This window comes from Salvelinus namaycush, chromosome 30 (assembly GCF_016432855.1).
Source record: "Salvelinus namaycush isolate Seneca chromosome 30, SaNama_1.0, whole genome shotgun sequence".
NCBI lineage: Eukaryota > Metazoa > Chordata > Actinopteri > Salmoniformes > Salmonidae > Salvelinus > Salvelinus namaycush.
The window spans coordinates 1,594,817-1,619,717 of NC_052336.1; the positions used below are offsets into that span (position 1 = coordinate 1,594,817).

At 49.9% G+C, this 24,901-nt stretch overlaps 1 protein-coding gene across 12 annotated transcripts in view; it reads right to left on the minus strand.

Moving 5' to 3' along the window:
* LOC120025339 (liprin-alpha-1-like) overlaps window positions 1-24,901 on the minus strand; it is a 55,042-nt gene that overhangs the window by 11,957 nt on the left and 18,184 nt on the right. For 7 of the 12 annotated variants that reach the window (XM_038969870.1, XM_038969868.1, XM_038969867.1 and 4 more), the window contains exons 8-18: window positions 24,546-24,629; window positions 24,090-24,221; window positions 22,088-22,150; window positions 21,491-21,573; window positions 21,161-21,311; window positions 16,049-16,275; window positions 15,289-15,514; window positions 5,888-6,012; window positions 4,267-4,445; window positions 3,936-4,029; window positions 687-698 (exon numbers count right to left, since the gene is read on the minus strand). In XM_038969870.1, coding sequence (XP_038825798.1) covers window positions 687-698; window positions 3,936-4,029; window positions 4,267-4,445; window positions 5,888-6,012; window positions 15,289-15,514; window positions 16,049-16,275; window positions 21,161-21,311; window positions 21,491-21,573; window positions 22,088-22,150; window positions 24,090-24,221; window positions 24,546-24,629 — 1,376 coding nt within the window. The remainder of the gene's footprint in view (window positions 1-686; window positions 699-3,935; window positions 4,030-4,266; window positions 4,446-5,887; window positions 6,013-15,288; window positions 15,515-16,048; window positions 16,276-21,160; window positions 21,312-21,490; window positions 21,574-22,087; window positions 22,151-24,089; window positions 24,222-24,545; window positions 24,630-24,901) is intronic. The other 5 variants (XM_038969873.1, XM_038969872.1, XM_038969871.1 and 2 more) reach the window with 1 other exon arrangement.

A 24,901-nucleotide genomic window follows, 5' to 3' on the forward strand; every position in this document is an offset into this window, starting at 1 on the left:
GGCATCATGGGAAATGGAGTTCTCACAACGGTTCAATACTAGGGGAAAACGTGTGTTAGTTAGAATGCATCCATAAGACAAGTCAGTAGAGGACAGAATACATGCAACAAAATACATGGAAAAAACCTTCAGATAGTATGTTGGTCTATTTTTTGGTGAAATATTTTGTTCCACAAGATGGCGCCATCCACTACTTCATTCTAATAGCAGCATTGCAATAACCTGTTAGCAGTGGAAAGATCCCACTAGTATCTGACCAGAAACCTGGCAAGACTGACTCAGTGTCTTAGTGGTAACTTCCAGGGTTGTTAGTCTACACCTGTTAGTCTCATGTTTACGAAACACGTGACAAAATAAAATTTGAATTCAGGAAGTACACTGAAATTCCAATTCTCTACCATGCTTTCAAATTAGGACATTTTGGAATTGAGTTTACTTTCTGAATTGACTGGAATTGACACCAACCCTGATAAGTTCAGGGTTACTTTAGTTAACACCGGAAGAGGCTCAGAGAAAGCTTTGTAAAAACGGCAGGTAGACACATTCCTGTTAGTTGAGATGGTACTGTAGGTATAGCAGTGAGGAAAACACATCAGATCTGAGGAGAGCTGGGGAGGGCAGCATGAAGCCAACTGTTTGGAGGAAAAGAGGGCAAAGCAACAAGCAACATGGAGGAGATGACTCACCCTGTCTTTGGACTACAGATGGAATGAGAGAGGGATGAAATAAGAGTCAGAATCAACTAAATAAAAATAACTGAAGCCAATTAAAAATAACAAACTAGGCATAGGAGAGCTCCTGGTGGCGATGGCCAATGAGAACCAAGCTTGGACTCCTGGTGGCGATGGCCAATGAGAACCAAGCTTGGACTCCTGGTGGCGATGGCCAATGAGAACCAAGCTTGGACTCCTGGTGGCGATGGCCAATGAGAACCAAGCTTGGACTCCTGGTGGCGATGGCCAATGAGAACCAAGCTTGGACTCCTGGTGGCGATGGCCAATGAGAACCAAGCTTGGACTCCTGGTGGCGATGGCCAATGAGAACCAAGCTTGGACTCCTGGTGGCGATGGCCAATGAGAACCAAGCTTGGACTCCTGGTGGCGATGGCCAATGAGAACCAAGCTTGGACTCCTGGTGGCGATGGCCAATGAGAACCAAGCTTGGACTCCTGGTGGCGATGGCCAATGAGAACCAAGCTTGGACTCCTGGTGGCGATGGCCATTGAGAACCAAGCTTGGAATCCTGGTGGCGATGGCCAATGAGAACCAAGCTTGGACTCCTGGTGGCGATGGCCAATGAGAACCAAGCTTGGACTCCTGGTGGCGATGGCCAATGAGAACCAAGCTTTGACTGTATCAAACTAACGTAGATCGATCAAAAGTGTCATTAAATGATCGCTTAAAAACACAAAACTAATTCAACCGCCTTTATGCATATTTGAAAGTTATACAGCTATGATCAAGTCACCCCTTGATTACTTAAAGAAAAAAGGGGGACATTGCTTCAGAAAAATGAATGAATGTGAAATGGAAGCCTGGCTGACACACTGCATCATATCAACCTGAACTAGAAGCATGAAGCTGTACAAACGCATAGGGCTGGTTTCCCGGACACAGATAGAGTCTACCCATGGACTAACAAGCATTCATAAATAGGAGTCCGGGAAACTGTCCCTTGGAAAATCACATCCTGGCAGTGTGGCTGAGGAGTTGCAGTGAATTGTATGATGGGAGATCGAGTTTGTGTGGACGGGACGGGCGGGGGCGGGGACTAGACGGAACCAGTCTATCTACTGTTAACTAGACGGAACAAGTCTAGCTACCACTAGTACTATCTACTGTTAACTAGACAGAACAAGTCTAGCTACCACTAGTATTATCTACTGTTAACTTCTCTAGGGTAGGGGGCAGCATTCGGAATTTTGGATGAAAAGCATGCCCAAATTAAACTGCCTGCTACTCGGGCCCCGAAGATATGATATGCATATAACTGGTAGATTTGGATAGAAAACACTCTAAAGTTTCCAAAACTGTTAAAATAGTGTCTGTGAGTATAACAGCGAAGACCTGAGAAAAATCCATTCAGGAAGTAGTTATTTTTGTTGGTTTTGTAGTTTTCTATTCCATGCCATTACAGTATCCATTGACTTAGGACTCAAATTGCAGTTCATATGCCTTCCACTAGATGTCAACAGTCTTTAGAAATTGTTTCAGGTTTGTATTCTGAAAAATGAGGAAGTAAGAGCAGTCTGAATGAGTGGACCCTAAAGTGTCACAGAGCTTTTTCATGCGCACGACCGAGAGAGTGCCTTTCTTGTTTACCTTTTATATTGACGACGTTATTGTCCGGTTGAAATATTATCGATTATTTAGGCTAAAAACAACCTGAGGATTGAATATAAACATCGTTTGACATGTTTCTATGAACTTTATGGATACAATTTAGATTTTTTACCTGCCTGTTTTGACTGCATTTGAGCCTGTGGATTACTGAAGAAAACACGCAAACAAAACGGAGGTTTTTGGATATAAAGAGACTTTATCGAACAAAAGGAACATTTATTGAGTAAATGAATGTCTGCTGAGTGCAACCATATGAAGATCATCAAAGGTAAGGGATTAATTCTATCTCTATTTCTGACTTGTGTTACTGTTTGTAATGATTTGTCTGCTGGGCTATGTTCTCAAATAATCGTAAGGTATGCTTTCGCTGTAAAGCATTTTTTAAATCTGACACCGTGGTTGGATTCACAAGAAGTTAATCCTTAAACCTATATAAAATATGTTTTGTTTTCTGAATTTTTAATGAGTATTTCTGTATTTGAATTTGGCGCCCTGCAGTTTCACTGGCTGTTGAAGAGGTGGAACGCTACCGTCTCATGTACCCTAGAGAAGTTAACTAGATGGAACCAGTCTAGCTACCACTAGTACTATCTACTGTTAACTAGATAGTACTAGTGGTAGCTAGACTGGTTCCATCTAGTTAACAGTAGATAGTACTAGTGGTAGCTAGACTGGTTCCATCTACTGTTGACTAGATGGAACCAGTCTAGCTACCACTAGTACTATCTACTGTTAACTAGATGGAACCAGTCTAGCTGCCACTCCATTAATATCTACTTTTAACTAGATGGAACCAGTCTAGCTGCCACTAGTACTATCTACTGTTAACTAGATGGAACCAGTCTAGCTACCACTAGTACTATCTACTGTTAACTAGATGGAACCAGTCTAGCTGCCACTAGTACTATCTACTGTTAACTAGATGGAACCAGTCTAGCTACCACTAGTACTATCTACTGTTAACTAGATGGAACCAGTCTAGCTGCCACTCCATTAATATCTACTGTTAACTAGATGGAACCAGTCTAGCTGCCACTAGTACTATCTACTGTTAACTAGATGGAACCAGTCTATCTACTGTTAACTAGATGGAACCAGTCTAGCTGCCACTCCATTAATATCTACTGTTAACTAGATGGAACCAGTCTAGCTACCACTAGTACTATCTACTGTTAACTAGATGGAACCAGTCTAGCTGCCACTAGTACTATCTACTGTTAACTAGATGGAACCAGTCTAGCTGCCACTCCATTAATATCTACTGTTAACTAGATAGTACTAGTGGCAGCTAGACTGGTTCTATCTACTGTTAACTAGATGGAACCAGTCTATCTACTGTTAACTAGATGGAACCAGTCTAGCTGCCACTCCATTAATATCTACTGTTAACTAGATGGAACCAGTCTAGCTGCCACTCCATTAATATCAATATCTACTGTTAACTAGATGGAACCAGTCTAGCTGCCACTCCATTAATATCAATATCTACTGTTAACTAGATGGAACCAGTCTAGCTGCCACTCCATTAATATCTACTGACGTATCTACGTTGCGTCACTAACAGAAGCAGTGACAGGATGTGGAAACACCTACTTCTTCTGCAGTTTCCTGTTCTTCTCAGCGGGTCCGCCTAGTTTGCCCAGCCCCAGCGCATCCTGGGGAGAAGTCTCTGCCTCGGGGGTACCAGCTGTGAGGAGAGATGGAGGGTCAGAGGTTAAAGTCAGTGCAGTTGGTCCCTTCCTGTTTCAGCTTGTTTTCTTCTGTTTGCTGCCTAATGAACATGACCCAGCAGGCATGTTTTAGGGAGGGGAACACTGACCTTGGCTGCCAGGGGACTGACCTTGGCTGCCAGGGGACTGACCTTGGCTGCCAGGGGACTGACCTTGGCTGCCAGGGGACTGACCTTGGCTGCCAGGGGACTGACCTTGGCTGCCAGGGGACTCCTTGCTCCCTGGGGGGCCTGGCCGACCCTTCTCCTTCTTGCCGAAGAGGCGCCCGATGGAGGACTTGATGCTCTTCTTCTTGGCTGCCTTGTTCAGGGAGTCCTGACTGCTGTTACTGCTGCTGGGGTTACTACCCTGTCCGTCCTGTAGGGTGGTCATACTGACACAGAGAGAGGAGGGGTGAGAGGAAGAGCGAGATGGGGTGAGAGAGGAAGAGCGAGATGGGGTGAGAGAGGAAGAGGAGAGGGAGGGGAGAGAAAAGGTGGGCGAGAGAGAAGGGGAGCGAGAGAGAGAGAGAGAGAAGGGGAGCGAGAGAGAGAGAGAGAGAGAGAGAAGGGGAGCGAGAGAGAGAGAGAGAGAGAGAGAAGGGGAGCGAGAGAGAGAGAGAGAGAGAGAAGGGGAGCGAGAGAGAGAGAGAGAGAGAGAGAAGGGGAGCGAGAGAGAGAGAGAGAGAGAGAGAAGGGGAGCGAGAGAGAGAGAGAGAGAGAAGGGGAGCGAGAGAGAGAGAGAGAGAGAAGGGGAGCGAGAGAGAGAGAGAGAGAGAAGGGGAGCGAGAGAGAGAGAGAGAGAGAAGGGGAGCGAGAGAGAGAGAGAGAGAGAAGGGGAGCGAGAGAGAGAGAGAGAGAGAAGGGGAGCGAGAGAGAGAGAGAGAGAGAAGGGGAGCGAGAGAGAGAGAGAGAGAGAAGGGGAGCGAGAGAGAGAGAGAGAGAAGGGGAGCGAGAGAGAGAGAGAGAGAAGGGGAGCGAGAGAGAGAGAGAGAAGGGGAGCGAGAGAGAGAGAGAGGGGGAGCGAGAGAGAGAGAGAGAGGGGGAGCGAGAGAGAGAGAGAGAGAGGGGGAGCGAGAGAGAGAGAGAGAGGGGGAGCGAGAGAGAGAGAGAGGGGGAGCGAGAGAGAGAGAGAGGGGGAGCGAGAGAGAGAGAGAGGGGGAGCGAGAGAGAGAGAGAGGGGGAGCGAGAGAGAGAGAGAGGGGGAGCGAGAGAGAGAGAGAAGGGGAGCGAGAGAGAGAGAGAGAGGGGAGCGAGAGAGAGAGAGAGAGAAGGGGAGCGAGAGAGAGAGAAGGGGAGCGAGAGAGAGAGAAGGGGAGCGAGAGAGAGAGAAGGGGAGCGAGAGAGAGAAGGGGAGCGAGAGAGAGAAGGGGAGCGAGAGAGAGAAGGGGAGCGAGAGAGAGAAGGGGAGCGAGAGAGAGAAGGGGAGCGAGAGAGAGAAGGGGAGCGAGAGAGAGAAGGGGAGCGAGAGAGAGAAGGGGAGCGAGAGAGAGAAGGGGAGCGAGAGAGAGAGGGGAGCGAGAGAGAGAGGGGAGCGAGAGAGAGGGGAGCGAGAGAGAGGGGAGCGAGAGAGAGAAGGGGAGCGAGAGAGAGAGGGGAGCGAGAGAGAGGGGAGCGAGAGAGAGGGGGGGTGCGAGAGAGAGAGGGGGAGCGAGATGAGCATGAATGCATAAAGAGATATACAGAGAGATATGTGGATAGATAGATTGAAAGATCAGAAACAGAGGGATGAAGGGATGAATGAACGAACAGATAAGAGAACGACAGAAGGAGAGATAGAAACATGGCTGTTGTAGAACACAGACATATATTGGTGAGGCAGAAAGGTGCTTCCTACCTGCGGATGTCTCTGATGTCCTCATGGCTGGCAGTGTGGCTGGCCCCCTTGTGCAGGCGCATGGAGCGCGGGGTGGTGGGAGGAGACGTCTCACACTGGATTGTGGTCTTGTCGTCCTGGGCAGACTAGACATAACATGGGGACACTCAGTCAGTCACTGTCTTCTAATGGGAAAAGGGGGTAGAGGAGGAGAGCTTTTAAAAAGCGTCTCTTCCTTCTCTGTATGGAGACGATGGGGAGGACGGTGGAGAAGACAGACTAGTTCTTCAACCTAGAAAGAAGAAAATAACATGTCGCTTTGTGACATGTTCATTTCAGGATGTTCAAGACACTCAGTGATTGGGAAGTGTAGAGGTGAGACACATGTTGGGGGAGGGGGGGACCGAAGGAAAGGGTCCAGGTTAGAGGAAGTTGGGGAGTGTGGGGTTGGAAAGTCACATTTTAGGGGGGTGTAGAGTCTAGACTACAGATTATGGTTGGGAAGGTGCAGACAGACCGGCAGGCAGGCAGGCAGGTTAAAGGTCAGAGAGAGAGAGCAGTGGTCTCTAGATTACCTTCCTGCGATGCTTGCGCAGGTCACTAGGCTGAAGCATGGCAGCAGAGGAGGAGAGAAGAGAGGACATTAGATACACACACTACCAGCAGAACAGAAAGCCCAGCACAGGCACACACACTACACAAGGTGTGTGTGGAGGAAGAGTGTCTTCCAAAGAGACACACAAACACACACACACACACACAGAGATAGACACACAGACCAGTGAAAAAGTAGAGTCCAACATTCAGTTTGAGGACAAAACTGTGGAAATCAGGTCGACCATGTTACACACACAGTCCTCCCCCCTACCACCACCCTGCATTACTACATCACTCTACTGTCTCCCCCTACCACCACCCTGCATTACTACATCACTCTACTGTCTCCCCCCTACCACCACCATGCATTACTACATCACTCTACTGTCTCCCCCTACCACCACCCTGCATTACTACATCACTCTACTGTCTCCCCCCTACCACCACCCTGCATTACTACATCACTCTACTGTCTCCCCCCTACCACCACCCTGCATTACTACATCACTCTACTGTCTCCCCCTACCACCACCCTGCATTACTACATCACTCTACTGTCCCCCCCTACCACCACCCTGCATTACTACATCACTCTACTGTCTCCCCCTACCACCACCCTGCATTACTACATCACTCTACTGTCTCCCCCTACCACCACCCTGCATTACTACATCACTCTACTGTCTCCCCCCTACCACCACCATGCATTACTACATCACTCTACTGTCTCCCCCCTACCACCACCCTGCATTACTACATCACTCTACTGTCTCCCCCCTACCACCACCCTGCATTACTACATCACTCTACTGTCTCCCCCCTACCACCACCCTGCATTACTACATCACTCTACTGTCTCCCCCTACCACCACCCTGCATTACTACATCACTCTACTGTCTCCCCCTACCACCACCCTGCATTACTACATCACTCTACTGTCTCCCCCTACCACCACCCTGCATTACTACATCACTCTACTGTCTCCCCCCTACCACCACCCTGCATTACTACATCACTCTACTGTCTGTCTCCCCCTACCACCACCCTGCATTACTACATCACTCTACTGTCTCCCCCTACCAACACCCTGCATTACTACATCACTCTACTGTCTCCCCCCTACCACCACCATGCATTACTACATCACTCTACTGTCTCCCCCCTACCACCACCCTGCATTACTACATCACTCTACTGTCTCCCCCCTACCACCACCCTGCATTACTACATCACTCTACTGTCTCCCCCCTACCACCACCCTGCATTACTACATCACTCTACTGTCTCCCCCTACCACCACCCTGCATTACTACATCACTCTACTGTCTCCCCCTACCACCACCCTGCATTACTACATCACTCTACTGTCTCCCCCTACCACCACCCTGCATTACTACATCACTCTACTGTCTGTCTCCCCCTACCACCACCCTGCATTACTACATCACTCTACTGTCTCCCCCTACCACCACCCTGCATTACTACATCACTCTACTGTCTCCCCCTACCACCACCCTGCATTACTACATCACTCTACTGTCCCCCCCTACCACCACCCTGCATTACTACATCACTCTACTGTCTGTCTCCCCCCTACCACCACCCTGCATTACTACATCACTCTACTGTCTCCCCCTACCAACACCCTGCATTACTACATCACTCTACTGTCTCCCCCCTACCAAAACCCTGCATTACTACATCACTCTACTGTCTCCCCCTACCACCACCCTGCATTACTACATCACTCTACTGTCCCCCCCTACCACCACCCTGCATTACTACATCACTCTACTGTCTGTCTCCCCCCTACCACCACCCTGCATTACTACATCACTCTACTGTCTCCCCCTACCAACACCCTGCATTACTACATCACTCTACTGTCTCCCCCCTACCAACACCCTGCATTACTACATCACTCTACTGTCTGTCTCCCCCCTACCACCACCCTGCATTACTACATCACTCTACTGTCTCCCCCTACCACCACCCTGCATTACTACATCACTCTACTGTCTCCCCCTACCACCACCCTGCATTACTACATCACTCTACTGTCTCCCCCTACCACCACCCTGCATTACTACATCACTCTACTGTCCCCCCCTACCACCACCCTGCATTACTACATCACTCTACTGTCCCCCCCTACCACCACCCTGCATTACTACATCACTCTACTGTCTGTCTCCCCCCTACCACCACCCTGCATTACTACATCACTCTACTGTCTGTCTCCCTACCACCACCTGCATTACTACATCACTCTACTGTCTCCCCCTACCACCACCCTGCATTACTACATCACTCTACTGTCTCCCCCTACCACCACCCTGCATTACTACATCACTCTACTGTCTCCCCCCGTACCACCACCCTGCATTACTACATCACTCTACTGTCTCCCCCCTACCACCACCCTGCATTACTACATCACTCTGTCTCCCCCCTACCACCACCCTGCATTACTACATCACTCTACTGTCTGTCTCCCCCTAACACCACCCTGCATTACTACATCACTCTACTGTCTGTCTCCCCCTACCACCACCCTGCATTACTACATCACTCTACTGTCTGTCTCCCCCTAACAACACCCTGCATTACTACATCACTTTACTGTCTGTCTCCCCCTACCACCACCCTGCATTACTACATCACTCTACTGTCTGTCTCCCCCTACCACCACCCTGCATTACTACATCACTCTACTGTCTCCCCCCCTACCACCACCCTGCATTACTACATCACTCTACTGTCTCCCCCCTACCACCACCCTGCATTACTACATCACTCTACTGTCTGTCTCCCCCTACCACCACCCTGCATTACTACATCACTCTACTGTCTGTCTCCCCCTACCACCACCCTGCATTACTACATCACTCTACTGTCTCCCCCTACCACCACCCTGCATTACTACATCACTCTACTGTCTGTCTCCCCCTACCACCACCCTGCATTACTACATCACTCTACTGTCTCCCCCCTACCACCACCCTGCATTACTACATCACTCTACTGTCTCCCCTTACCACCACCCTGCATTACTACATCACTCTACTGTCTGTCTCCCCCTACCACCACCCTGCATTACTACATCACTCTACTGTCTCCCCCTACCACCACCCTGCATTACTACATCACTCTACTGTCTGTCTCCCCCTACCACCACCCTGCATTACTACATCACTCTACTGTCTCCCCCCTACCACCACCCTGCATTACTACATCACTCTACTGTCTCCCCCTACCACCACCCTGCATTACTACATCACTCTACTGTCTGCCCCCTACCACCACCCTGCATTACTACATCACTCTACTGTCTGTCTCCCCCCTACCACCACCCTGCATTACTACATCACTCTACTGTCTCCCCCTACCACCACCCTGCATTACTACATCACTCTACTGTCTCCCCCTACCACCACCCTGCATTACTACATCACTCTACTGTCTCCCCCTACCACCACCCTGCATTACTACATCACTCTACTGTCTCCCCCCTACCACCACCCTGCATTACTACATCACTCTACTGTCTCCCCCTACCACCACCCTGCATTACTACATCACTCTACTGTCTCCCCCCTACCACCACCCTGCATTACTACATCACTCTACTGTCTCCCCCCTACCACCACCCTGCATTACTACATCACTCTACTGTCTCCCCCTACCACCACCCTGCATTACTACATCACTCTACTGTCTCCCCCTACCACCACCCTGCATTACTACATCACTCTACTGTCTCCCCCTACCACCACCCTGCATTACTACATCACTCTACTGTCTGTCTCCCCCTACCACCATCCTGCATTACTACATCACTCTGTCTCCCCCCTACCACCACCATGCATTACTACATCACTCTACTGTCTCCCCCTACCACCACCCTGCATTACTACATCACTCTACTGTCTGTCTCCCCCTACCACCACCCTGCATTACTACATCACTCTACTGTCTCCCCCTACCACCACCCTGCATTACTACATCACTCTACTGTCTCCCCCTACCACCACCCTGCATTACTACAAAAAAAAAAGTATGAATGTATGTACTTGTAAGTCGCTCTGGATAAGAGCGTCTGCTAAATGACTTAAATGTAATGTTAAATGTAATTACTACATCACTCTACTGTCTGTCTCCCTACCACCACCCTGCATTACTACATCACTCTACTGTCTTTCTCCCCCTACCACCACCCTGCATTACTACATCACTCTACTGTCTGTCTCCCCCTACCACCACCCTGCATTACTACATCACTCTACTGTCTGTCTCCCCCTACCACCACCCTGCATTACTACATCACTCTACTGTCTGTCCACGTTCAAACATACACAGTCTGTGAAATCTGGGGAAATCACACTGAGGTCAAAGATCAAGGGAGGGAGCAGAGTGAAAACACTGCAAAACACACTCCGGGGGGGGGGGGGGGGGGGGGGGTTTCAGTCTGCTAGTAGCTAATGGCTGAGCTACAGCTTTACGGGGTCGCTCTCACACAGCGACCGTGCTGGGTGTTCTAAAAAAAAAACATGAATTGGTTTAAGTTGATACAGGAAATTAAACACACTACAACAGGCCCGTTGACCTAAAGGGACAGGCCCGTTGACCTAAAGGAACAGGCCCGTTGACCTAAAGGAACAGGCCCGTTGACCTAAAGGGACAGGCCCGTTGACCTAAAGGGACAGGCCCGTTGACCTAAAGGGACAGGCCCGTTGACCTAAAGGGACAGGCCCGTTGACCTAAAGGGACAGGACCGTTGACCTAAAGGGACAGGACCGTTGACCTAAAGGGACAGGACCGTTGACCTAAAGGGACAGGCCCGTTGACCTAAAGGGACAGGCCCGTTGACCTAAAGGGACAGGCCCGTTGACCTAAAGGGACAGGCCCGTTGACCTAAAGGGACAGGACCGTTGACCTAAAGGGACAGGCCCGTTGACCTAAAGGGACAGGCCCGTTGACCTAAAGGGACAGGCCCGTTGACCTAAAGGGACAGGACCGTTGACCTAAAGGGACAGGACCGTTGACCTAAAGGGACAGGACCGTTGACCTAAAGGGACAGGACCGTTGACCTAAAGGGACAGGACCGTTGACCTAAAGGGACAGGCCCGTTGACCTAAAGGAACAGGCCCGTTGACCTAAAGGAACAGGCCCGTTGACCTAAAGGGACAGGCCCGTTGACCTAAAGGGACAGGCCCGTTGACCTAAAGGGACAGGCCCGTTGACCTAAAGGGACAGGCCCGTTGACCTAAAGGGACAGGCCCGTTGACCTAAAGGAACAGGCCTGGGTAATGTTCAGGGGGCACAACACAAAGAAAACCAGCATCAACGTGTCCAATTCTGTTTTGAAATGTTTTGCCACGGTGTGCCCTACTGAACACAGCCTAGGACTGTGGTAATAATATGTGACTCATGTAATGTGACAGGGGAGTGAGGCAGCCAGGGATATGGGACTAATGTCATGTGACAGGGGAGTGAGGCAGCCAGGATTATGGGACTCGTGTCATGTGACAGGGGAGTGAGGCAGCCAGGGATATGGGACTCGTGTCATGTGACGGCAGAGTGAGGCAGCTAGGGTTGATGTGCCCCTGCATGCCTTTTCTCCAGCTTGGCATCTCTAGAGTAAATAAACAAATGGAGTAGCAGCACATATTTCCAGGAAAGGTTCTCCTAGTCCTGCTCTGAACACAGGAAGAGATAAGAGAACCAGGAAGAGGGGGGGGGGGGGGGCAGAACTCAAACGCAGAACTGAATCAAGCTGAGGGGAAAATACCTCATTTAACTCTGTCGAGTCTGAAATGAAGTCTGAATTGAGCACAACAAGGCTCTACTTTAACATATCAAAATCAACAGCCATTCTGTCTGGCGCGTGATGAGCTAACAGCCATTCTGTCTGGCGCGTGATGAGCTAACATCCATTCTGTCTGGCGCGTGATGAGCTAACAGCCATTCTGTCTGGCGCGTGATGAGCTAACAGCCATTCTGTCTGGCGCGTGATGAGCTAACAGCCATTCTGTCTGGCGCGTGATGAGCTAACAGCCATTCTGTCTGGCGCGTGATGAGCTAACAGCCATTCTGTCTGGCGCGTGATGAGCTAACAGCCATTCTGTCTGGCGCGTGATGAGCTAACAGCCATTCTGTCTGGCGCGTGATGAGCTAACAGCCATTCTGTCTGGCGCGTGATGAGCTAACAGCCATTCTGTCTGGCGCGTGATGAGCTAACAGCCCTTCTGTCTGGCGCGTGATGAGCTAACAGCCATTCTGTCTGGCGCGTGATGAGCTAACAGCCATTCTGTCTGGCGCGTGATGAGCTAACAGCCATTCTGTCTGGCGCGTGATGAGCTAATAGCCATTCTGTCTGGCGCGTGATGAGCTAACAGCCATTCTGTCTGGCGCGTGATGAGCTAACAGCCAAACAGAGTTTTCACATTTGCTCTGCATCTTCATTGGTTAAGCTACCTGCCTGATCTTTTTCTGAAGTCCAATGGGGGCCCAGCATTCATGGACAACTTCAAAACCCTTCCATGAGAGGCTAGTGAACAGCTAGTGATTGCTGTGTGGCCCCACAGATGGACCGTGGGACAGGGGGCGGTGTGTGTGAGTGCGACCCCAGGCTGACTGAACCCTGCCTGGGGAAGAGAGGAGGAGGGTAGGGGGTGGTACCTGGAAGTAGCATGGAGAATAGCTACAGGCAGGGGGGGCAGGTAAGCTAATGCTAGCAGCAGGGTAGGGCAGGTAAGCTACCGTCTGCTGGTGGGACAGAGACCTCTGGATCACATAGGGGTTATAGAGGTAGTGCTGGGGGAACACAGGTACAGATTACACACACACACACGTCACCTACCAAATACAAAACGCCAAACTAGTAGCTAGTTCCATGAACGTGTCAGAAACACTGAACAGATGAAAACTTTAGATTCTAATGGACACAGATCTGACAACACAGGAAACCGATCTCCCATGGACTAGTTTGAACAGGGGATGGTATTATGATCCAATAATGACACGACAGTGAAGCTAAAGGGGGGGGGGGGGGGAGGGAGAGAGAGAGAGAGAGAGAGAGAGAGAGAGAGAGAGAGAGAGAGAGAGAGAGAGAGAGAGAGAGAGAGAGAGAGAGAGAGAGAGAGAGAGAGAGAGAAGAGAGAGAGAGAGAGAGAGAGAGAGAGAGAGAGAGAGAGAGAGAGAGAGAGAGAGAGAGAGAGAGAGAGAGAGAGAGAGAGAGAGAGGAGAGAGATGAGAGGAGGAGGGTGTCATTCTAGAGGAGGATGATGTCATTCTAGAGGAGGAGGGTGTCATTCTAGAGGAGGAGGGTGTCATTCTAGAGGAGGAGGGTGTCATTCTAGAGGAGGAGGGTGTCATTCTAGAGGAGGAGGGTGTCATTCTAGAGGAGGAGGAGGATGTCATTCTAGAGGAGGAGGAGGATGTCATTCTAGAGGAGGAGGAGGATGTCATTCTAGAGGAGGAGGAGGATGTCATTCTAGAGGAGGAAGATGTCATTCTAGAGGAGGAGGGTGTCATTCTAGAGGAGGAGGAGGATGTCATTCTAGAGGAGGAGAATGTCATTCTAGAGGAGGAGGATGTCATTCTAGAGGAGGAGGATGTCATTCTTGAGGAGGAGAATGTCATTCTAGAGGAGGAGGAGGATGTCATTCTAGAGGAGGAGGAGGATGTCATTCTAGAGGAGGAGGAGGATGTCATTCTAGAGGAGGAGGAGGATGTCATTCTAGAGGAGGAGGAGGATGTCATTCTAGAGGAGGAGGGTGTCATTCTAGAGGAGGAAGATGTCATTCTAGAGGAGGAGGATGTCATTCTAGAGGAGGAGAATGTCATTCTAGAGGAGGAGGATGTCATTCTAGAGGAGGAGGAGGATGTCATTCTAGAGGAGGAAGATGTCATTCTAGAGGAGGAGGGTGTCATTCTAAAGGAGGAGGGTGTCATTCTAGAGGAGGAGGATGTCATTCTAGAGGAGGAGGAGGATGTCATTCTAGAGGAGGAGGATGTCATTCTAGAGGAGGAGGAGGAGGATGTCATTCTAGAGGAGGAGGAGGATGTCATTCTAGAGGAGGAGAATGTCATTCTAGAGGAGGAGGGTGTCATTCTAGAGGAGGAGAATGTCATTCTAGAGGAGGAGGATGTCATTCTAGAGGAGGAGGGTGCCATTCTAGAGGAGGAGGGTGCCATTCTAGAGGAGGATGATGTCATTCTAGAGGAGGAGGATGTCATTCTAGAGGAGGAGGATGTCATTCTAGAGGAGGAGGAGGATGTCATTCTAGAGGAGGAGGAGGATGTCATTCTAGAGGAGGAGGAGGATGTCATTCTAGAGGAGGAGGAGGATGTCATTCTAGAGGAGGAGGAGGATGTCATTCTAGAGGAGGATGATGTCATTCTAGAGGAGGAGGAGGATGTCATTCTAGAGGAGGAGGAAGATGTCATTCTAGAGGAGGAGGGTGTCATTCTAGAGGAGGATGATGTCATTCTAGAGGAGGAGGAGGATGTCATTCTAGAGGAGGATGATTGAAAGGCTGCTTGTTTCAGAGAGGAAGAAAGAGGAGCTGGTTGATCAACATGGATGGACTGAAGCTGAATGAGTAAAAGGAGACTGATGATGGATGGAGTGTAGGGCCCAATCTCAAATCCCCCCCCCTAAACCCTACGCCCTAAACCCTACGCCCTTGTGGAGAACTGAGAGGATTTAACAAGCGTATGTAATTTGATGAGAGCTCCACTTGTTCTCTGATAGGCTAGGTGGAACTTCCACCAATCAAATCCTCTCAGATCTCCACAAGGGCATAGGTCTCTCTCTCACCAGGGTCATGACTCCCATGCGGTCCACCTCTCGGTTGGGGCTGCGGTTGGGGATGCGTCGCGGGGTGGAGGAGCCTGAGCCGGGGGGCGACGAGCCCCCCATGGAGGAGGGGGGGATGGAGCTCATGGAGCGGAAGCGGCTGCCCCCCAGGCTGTCCCCACTGCCCACACGGCTCTCGATCTCCTCTGCCAGCATGGCTGTGTTCTCCTTCTCCTCTTGAATCATCCTGGAGAGGGGGGAGAGAGAGGAGAGCGAGAGGGGGGAGAGAGAGGAGAGCGAGAGGGGGGAGAGAGAGGAGAGCGAGAGGGGGGAGAGAGAGGAGAGCGAGAGGGGGGAGAGAGAGGAGAGAGAGACGGGGGAGAGAGAGGAGAGCGAGAGGGGGGAGAGAGAGACGGGGGAGAGAGAGACGGGGGAGAGAGAGGAGAAAGAAAGGGGGAGGGAGGGAGAGGAGCGATGGGAGCGAAAGGAGCGAGGGGAGGGAAAGGAGCGAGGGGAGGGAAAGGAGGGGGAGGGAGCACGAGAGGGAGAGGAGGAGGAGGGAGGGAGAGGAGGAGGAGGGAGGGAGAGGAGGAGGAGGGAGGGAGAGGGAGTGCGAGGAGAGGGAGCGGGGCAAGAGAGATGTTAGTGTTAGCATCTCCTTGTTTTCTCTAAAATGAAAAAGGGAAAATGTTTCTCATCAGATTATTAGAATGACATCTCCAGAATGATGTTGAAATACGTCCAACATGCTGATAGTAGGGATGTGTGTGTGTGTGTGTACCTGATCTCGTTGTTGATGGCGTCCAGCTGCTCCTGCAGCATGAGGGCCAGGGTCTGAGCGTCGGCCTGGCCGGCAGGGGACAGCGGGTCCTCTGAGCTGAAGATGGTCTCGCGCTCATCGTCCTCCAGGTCTGACGTGTCCAGGTCAGACTCAAACGCCTGAGCAACGTTGGCCAGAACATTAGCCTGCTGCACGCGCTCCCACTCCTGTTCATTCAGAGTCTGGACCTGGGGGGGGGGTGGGAGAGAGAGAGAGGGGGAAATAAGAGAATGTGGAAGGAAGAGAGAGGGTGGGTGGGGGGAGAGTGAGGGGAGAAGAACATTCGAGAGGGAGGGAGAGAAGGGGGGAGAATGTGGGAGGGAGGGAGAGGGGGAGAGAGGGAGGGAGCGAGGGAGAGAGAGGGAGGGATGAGGGAGGAGGGAGAGGGGGAGAGAGGGAGGGAGCGAGGGAGAGAGAGGGAGGGATGAGGGAGGAGGGATGATGAGTGAGAGGAAGGAAAAGTTAGAGAAAGTTAGTCACAGAATCGGACGGTCCAGAATACCTTTAAGCCATGTTCTGTAAAACACACTCCACAGCAACACTATCAAATCAACCTCTCATTATTATGGTTGTCTTTACTCTGACTTACATGTCTCTGATGTCCAGAGAGGAAGCAGAGGGAGAGAGAGAGAATACCATCAGATACAGAACAAATGAGAGAGGGAGGGAGGGAGAATACCATCAGATACAGAACAAATGAGAGAGGGAGGGAGGGAGAGAGAGAATACCATCAGATACAGAACAAATGAGAGAGGGAGGGAGAGAGAGAATACCATCAGATACAGAACAAATGAGAGAGGGAGGGAGAGAGAGAGAATACCATCAGATACAGAACAAATGAGAGAGGGAGGGAGAGAGAATACCATCAGATACAGAACAAATGAGAGAGGGAGGGAGAGAGAGAGAATACCATCAGATACAGAACAAATGAGAGAAGGAGGGAGAGAGAGAGAGAATACCATCAGATACAGAACAAATGAGAGAGGGAGGGAGAGAGAATACCATCAGATACAGAACAAATGAGAGAGGGAGGGAGAGAGAGAGAATACCATCAGATACAGAACAAATGAGAGAGGGAGGGAGAGAGAGAGAATACCATCAGATACAGAACAAATGAGAGAGGGAGGGAGGGAGAGAGAGAATACCATCAGATACAGAACAAATGAGAGAGGGAGGGAGGGAGAGAGAATACCATCAGATACAGAACAAATGAGAGAGGGAGGGAGGGAGAGAGAGAATACCATCAGATACAGAACAAATGAGAGAGGGAGGGAGAGAGAGAATACCATCAGATACAGAACAAATGAGAGAGGGAGGGAGGGAGAGAGAGAATACCATCAGATACAGAACAAATGAGAGAGGGAGGGAGAGAGAGAGAATACCATCAGATACAGAACAAATGAGAGAGGGAGGGAGAGAGAGAGAATACCATCAGATACAGAACAAATGAGAGAGGGAGGGAGGGAAGAGAGAGAGAATACCATCAGATACAGAACAAATGAGAGAGGGAGGGAGGAGAGAGAGAATACCATCAGATACAGAACAAATGAGAGAGGGAGGGAGAGAGAATACATCAGATACAGAACAAATGAGAGAGGGAGGGAGAGAGAGAATACCATCAGATACAGAACAAATGAGAGAGGGAGGGAGGGAGAGAGAGAATACCATCAGATACAGAACAAATGAGAGAGGGAGGGAGGGAGAGAGAGAATACCATCAGATACAGAACAAATGAGAGAGGGAGGGAGAGAGAGAGAATACCATCAGATACAGAACAAATGAGAGAGGGAGGGAGAGAGAGAGAATACCATCAGATACAGAACAAATGAGAGAGGGAGGGAGGGAGAGAGAGAATACCATCAGATACAGAACAAATGAGAGAGGGAGGGAGAGAGAGAATACCATCAGATACAGAACAAATGAGAGAGGGAGGGAGAGAGAGAATACCATCAGATACAGAACAAATGAGAGAGGGAGGGAGAGAGAGAGAATACCATCAGATACAGAACAAATGAGAGAGGGAGGGAGGGAGAATACCATCAGATACAGAACAAATGAGAGAGGGAGGGAGGGAGAGAGAGAATACCATCAGATACAGAACAAATGAGAGAGGGAGGGAGAGAGAGAATACCATCAGATACAGAACAAATGAGAGAGGGAGGGAGAGAGAGAGAATACCATCAGATACAGAACAAATGAGAGAGGGAGGGAGGGAGAGAGAGAATACCATCAGATACAGAACAAATGAGAGAGGGAGGGAGAGGGAGAATACCATCAGATACAGAACAAATGAGAGAGGGAGGGAGAGAGAGAATACCATCAGATACAGAACAAATGAGAGAGGGAGGGGAGAGAGAGAATACCATCAGATACAGAACAAATGAGAGAGGGAGGGAGGGAGAGAGAGAATACCATCAGATACAGAACAAATGAGAGAGGGAGGGGAGAGAGAATACCATCAGATACAGAACAAATGAGAGAGGGAGGGAGGGAGAGAGAGAATACCATCAGATACAGAACAAATGAGAGAGGGAGGGAGAGAATACCATCAGATACAGAACAAATGAGAGAGGGAGGGAGAGAGAGAGAGAATACCATCAGATACAGAACAAATGAGAGAGGGAGGGAGAGAGAGAATACCATCAGATACAGAACAAATGAGAGAGGGAGGTAGAGAGAGAATACCATCAGATACAGAACAAATGAGAGAGGGAGGGAGGGAGAGAGAGAATACCATCAGATACAGAACAAATGAGAGAGGGAGGGAGAGAGAGAGAGAATACCATCAGATACAGAACAAATGAGAGAGGGAGGGAGGGGAGAGAATACCATCAGATACAGAACAAATGAGAGAGGGAGGGAGAGAGAGAGAGAATACCATCAGATACAGAACAAATGAGAGAGGGAGGGAGAGAGAGAATACCATCAGATACAGAACAAATGAGAGAGGGAGGGGAGAGAGAGAATACCATCAGATACAGAACAAATGAGAGAGGGAGGGAGGGAGAGAGAGAATACCATCAGATACAGAACAAATGAGAGAGGGAGGGAGGGAATACCATCAGATACAGAACAAATGAGAGAGGGAGGGAGGGGAGAGAGAGAATACCATCAGATACAGAACAAATGAGAGAGGGAGGGGGAGAGAGAAAACCATCAGATACAGAACAAATGAGAGAGGGAGGAGGGAGGGAGAGAATACCATCAGATACAGAACAAATGAGAGAGGGAGGGAGGGAGAGAGAGAATACCATCAGATACAGAACAAATGAGAGAGGGAGGGAGGGAGAGAGAGAATACCATCAGATACAGAACAAATGAGAGAGGGAGGGAGGGGAGAGAATACCATCAGATACAGAACAAATGAGAGAGGGAGGGAGGGAGAGAGAGAATACCATCAGATACAGAACAAATGAGAGAGGGAGGGAGAGAGAGAATACCATCAGATACAGAACAAATGAGAGAGGGAGGTAGAGAGAGAATACCATCAGATACAGAACAAATGAGAGAGGGAGGGAGGGAGAGAGAGAATACCATCAGATACAGAACAAATGAGAGAGGGAGGGAGAGAGAGAGAGAATACCATCAGATACAGAACAAATGAGAGAGGGAGGGAGGGGAGAGAATACCATCAGATACAGAACAAATGAGAGAGGGAGGGAGAGAGAGAGAGAATACCATCAGATACAGAACAAATGAGAGAGGGAGGGAGAGAGAGAATACCATCAGATACAGAACAAATGAGAGAGGGAGGGGAGAGAGAGAATACCATCAGATACAGAACAAATGAGAGAGGGAGGGAGGGAGAGAGAGAATACCATCAGATACAGAACAAATGAGAGAGGGAGGGAGGGAGAGAGAGAATACCATCAGATACAGAACAAATGAGAGAGGGAGGGAGGGGAGAGAATACCATCAGATACAGAACAAATGAGAGAGGGAGGGAGGGAGAGAGAATACCATCAGATACAGAACAAATGAGAGAGGGAGGGAGAGAGAGAGAGAGAATACCATCAGATACAGAACAAATGAGAGAGGGAGGGGAGAGAGAGAATACCATCAGATACAGAACAAATGAGAGAGGGAGGGAGGGAGAGAGAGAATACCATCAGATACAGAACAAATGAGAGAGGGAGAGAGAGAATACCATCAGATACAGAACAAATGAGAGAGGGAGGGAGGGAGAGAGAGAGAATACCATCAGATACAGAACAAATGAGAGAGGGAGGGAGGGAGAATACCATCAGATACAGAACAAATGAGAGAGGGAGGGAGGGAGAATACCATCAGATACAGAACAAATGAGAGAGGGAGGGAGAGAGAATACCATCAGATACAGAACAAATGAGAGAGGGAGGGAGAGAGAGAATACCATCAGATACAGAACAAATGAGAGAGGGAGGGAGAGAGAGAATACCATCAGATACAGAACAAATGAGAGAGGGAGGGAGAGAGAGAATACCATCAGATACAGAACAAATGAGAGAAGGAGAGAGAGAGAGAATACCATCAGATACAGAACAAATGAGAGAGGGAGGGGAGAGAGAGAATACCATCAGATACAGAACAAATGAAAGAGGGAGGGAGGGAGAGAGAGAATACCATCAGATACAGAACAAATGAGAGAGGGAGGGAGGGAGAATACCATCAGATACAGAACAAATGAGAGAGGGAGGGAGGGAATACCATCAGATACAGAACAAATGAGAGAGGGAGGGAGGGAGAGAGAGAAAACCATCAGATACAGAACAAATGAGAGAGGGAGGGAGGGAGAGAATACCATCAGATACAGAACAAATGAGAGAGGGAGGGAGGGAGAGAGAAAACCATCAGATACAGAACAAATGAGAGAGGGAGGGAGGGAGAGAGAGAATACCATCAGATACAGAACAAATGAGAGAGGGAGGGAGAGAACAGTTTGTGGGCCGGAGAGGACTTCAACACAGACAATGGATATCTGATCTGAATGAACTGAAACATCAGTATCTAGGTCCACCAGACAGACAGACCCCAGCTGCCAATATTCCATTTAAACTGTCCCTCACTAGGACACACAGGGCTGTGGGGGTTCACCTTGGAGGGTTCGTCCCGTAGCGCGGCGAGACGCCCCTTCTGGGGCCGCCTCAGCACCAGCGCGCTGCCGTAGTGGTCCGAGTGGCTGTCCATCATGGAGGAGGCCGACACCGGGTACCTGAAGTCTGGGGTGCTGCCTTGGTGAGACCGCCTGAGAGCGCACACACATCACACACACACACACAAACGCAAGGACAGACACACACACACAAAATAGATCAATCACAAAGAAAAGAGGTGGGCAGAGAGGCCAGAGCACTGGCCAATCATGCGTGGGCCAGAGTCCAGGACAGAGTCCAGGACAGCCAATGAGAAAGTTGATTATTTTACCCATGGTGCAGCAGTGAGTTGCTCCTGTTCCTGCCTTGCTCGTTCTCCGCCCGCATCGTCTCAATCTGGATCAATAGCTGCTCCTGAAGGAGGGAGAGGGGAGGGGGGAGAGGAGGGGGTAGGAAGAGAGGAGGGGGTAGGAAGAGAGGAGGGGGTAGGAAGAGAGGGAAGGAGGGGGAGAGGGAGGGAAGAGGAAGGGGGAGAGGGGAAGGGGTAGGAAGAGAGGGAAGGAGGGGGAGAGGGGAGAGAGGAGGGGGTAGGAAGAGATGGAAGGAGGGGGAGAGGGAGGGAAGAGGAAGGGGGAGAGGGTAGGAAGAGAGGGAAGGAGGGGGAGAGGGAGGGAGGAGGGGGTAGGAAGAGATGGAAGGAGGGGGAGAGGGAGAGGGGAGGGGAGAGGGTAGGAAGAGAGGGAAGGAGGGGGAGAGGGAGGGAGAGGGAGAGGGGAGAGAGGAGTTGGTAGGAAGAGAGGGAAGGAGGGGGAGAGGGAGGGGAGAAAGACAGACATGAGGAGTGTCATTGGCAATGAGAATCCAAACACAGCGATGACAACTCTCTAGTTGTTCAGAGGAGACAGCAGCCAGAGTCAACAGTCCTTACCTTCTCATGGTGTGCTTCCTCAACCAGCTTCTTACTGTGCTCCAGATCTCTGATCAGGCCGTTCTGGTGGAGAAGAGACAGCACATGGAGAATCAGCACAGTATTGTTTCATCTATAGATAATGACCACCGCATTGTCCCAGCTTGGTTCAGCTATAGATAATGACCACAGCATTGTCCCAGCTTGGTTCATCTATAGATAATGACCACAGCATTGTCCCAGCTTGGTTCATCTATAGATAATGACCACAGCATTGTCCCAGCTTGGTTCATCTATAGATAATGACCACAGCATTGTCCCAGCTTGGTTCATCTATAGATAATGACCACAGCATTGTCCCAGCTTGGTTCATCTATAGATAATGACCACAGCATTGTCCCAGATTGGTTCATCTATAGATAATGACCACAGCATAGTCCCAGATTGGTTCATCTATAGATAATGACCCCAGCTTGGTTCATCTATAGATAATGACCACAGCATTGTCCCAGATTGGTTCATCTATAGATAATGACCACAGCATTGTCCCAGATTGGTTCATCTATAGATAATGACCACAGCATAGTCCCAGCTTGGTTCATCTATAGATAATGACCACAGCATTGTCCCAGATTGGTTCAGCTACAGAGGTACGGGTAAAATGACATGCCATTTAGCATGTCCTACCCACCTTGTCCTCTAGGGCAGACATCCTCTCCTTGAGGTGAAGCTGTAACCTAACCCACCCACCTTGTCCTCTTGGGTGTATCCTAACCCACCCACATTGTCCTCTAGGGTGTAACCTAACCCACCCACCTTGTCCTCTAGGGTGTATCCTAACCCACCCACCTTGTCCTCTAGGGTGTAACCTAACCCACCCACCTTGTCCTCTAGGGTGTAACCTAACCCACCCACCTTGTCCTCTAGGGCAGACATCCTCTCCTTGAGGTGAAGCTGTAACCTAACCCACCCACCTTGTCCTCTTGGGTGTATCCTAACCCACCCACATTGTCCTCTAGGGTGTAACCTAACCCACCCACCTTGTCCTCTAGGGTGTATCCTAACCCACCCACCTTGTCCTCTAGGGTGTAACCTAACCCACCCACCTTGTCCTCTAGGGTGTAACCTAACCCACCCACCTTGTCCTCTAGGGCAGACATCCTCTCCTTGAGGTGAAGCTGTAACCTAACCCACCCACCTTGTCCTCTAGGGTGTAACCTAACCCATCCACCTTGTCCTCTAGGGTGTATCCTAACCCACCCACCTTGTCCTCTAGGGTGTAACCTAACCCACCCACCTTGTCCTCTAGGGTGTATCCTAACCCACCCACCTTGTCCTCTAGGGGGTACCCTAACCCATCCACCTGGAACTCTAGGGTGTATCCTAACCCACCCACCTTGTCCTCTAGGGTGTATCCTAACCCACCCACCTTGTCCTCTAGGGTGTAACCTAACCCACCCACCTTGTCCTCTAGGGTGTAACCTAACCCACCCACCTTGTCCTCTAGGGTGTAACCTAACCCACCCACCTTGTCCTCTAGGGTGTAACCTAACCCACCCACCTTGTCCTCTAGGGTGTAACCTAACCCACCCACCTTGTGCTCTAGGGTGTATCCTAACCCACCCACCTTGTCCTCTAGGGTGTAACCTAACCCACCCACCTTGTCCTCTAGGGTGTATCCTAACCCACCCACCTTGTCCTCTAGTGTGTATCCTAACCCACCCACCTTGTCCTCTAGGGTGTAACCTAACCCACCCACCTTGTCCTCTAGGGTGTAACCTAACCCACCCACCTTGTCCTCTAGGGTGTAACCTAACCCACCCACCTTGTCCTCTAGTGTGTATCCTAACCCACCCACCTTGTCCTCTAGGGTGTAACCTAACCCACCCACCTTGTCCTCTAGGGTGTAACCTAACCCACCCACCTTGTCCTCTAGGGTGTATCCTAACCCACCCACCTTGTCCTCTAGGGTGTATCCTAACCCACCCACCTTGTCCTCTAGGGTGTAACCTAACCCACCCACCTTGTCCTCTAGGGCAGACATCCTCTCCTTGAGGTGAAGCTGTAGCCTCTCGTTGGACTCTGACAGCAGCTTGTCCACCGTCTCCGACAGACGCCTGTTGTGCTCCTCGTTCATCTTCTCCCTCTGGCGCGCCTTCACAACACAAACACTAATCAGAAAAGCTAGCCAGGCAGAGCAGAAAAACCTACCGGTTCCTTTATGAAAGGAAACATTTCACAACACACATTTTAATTGTTTTCTTTCCATTTTCTGTTAATTAATGGATCTTTTGGTTGTATGAGGTAAAATCTTAAATTACTTATTTGAATGAGAATGAGGGTGAATATATTGTCTACAATGAAAGTACAATGTTAAAATCAGACAGTGCAATGACCACATCTGTAAACATTCACCAACTTCTGCCCAACAACACAGACTGACTGACAGACAGACGACCTTTGACCCTATCCGTCTCACCCTGAGCAGTTCCTGGTTCTTCTCCTCCAGCTGAGTCTCCATCTGCCTCACCCTCTCCTCCACGTTGCCATGACGCTCCTCCGCCTGCGGGACAGACAGAGTCAAACACCTCATCCTTGCAACAACAAAAATAATACATTCCCTAAGCTCTACCATTTGTACAGATCTGAGAGGGCTGGGTCGGTAAGAGGACTGGAGAAGTTGAAGAGGGCTGGCTAGGTGTGTAAGCTTCTTTCAGATCAATACAAATGAACCTGGAGAAGGATGGAACTGAAAAGGCCCAGTCAGAGGCTTGGTACCATATAGGTTCATGTTAGGGGTTATATGGGGGGGTTGAGGTGCCCATCTACCCACAA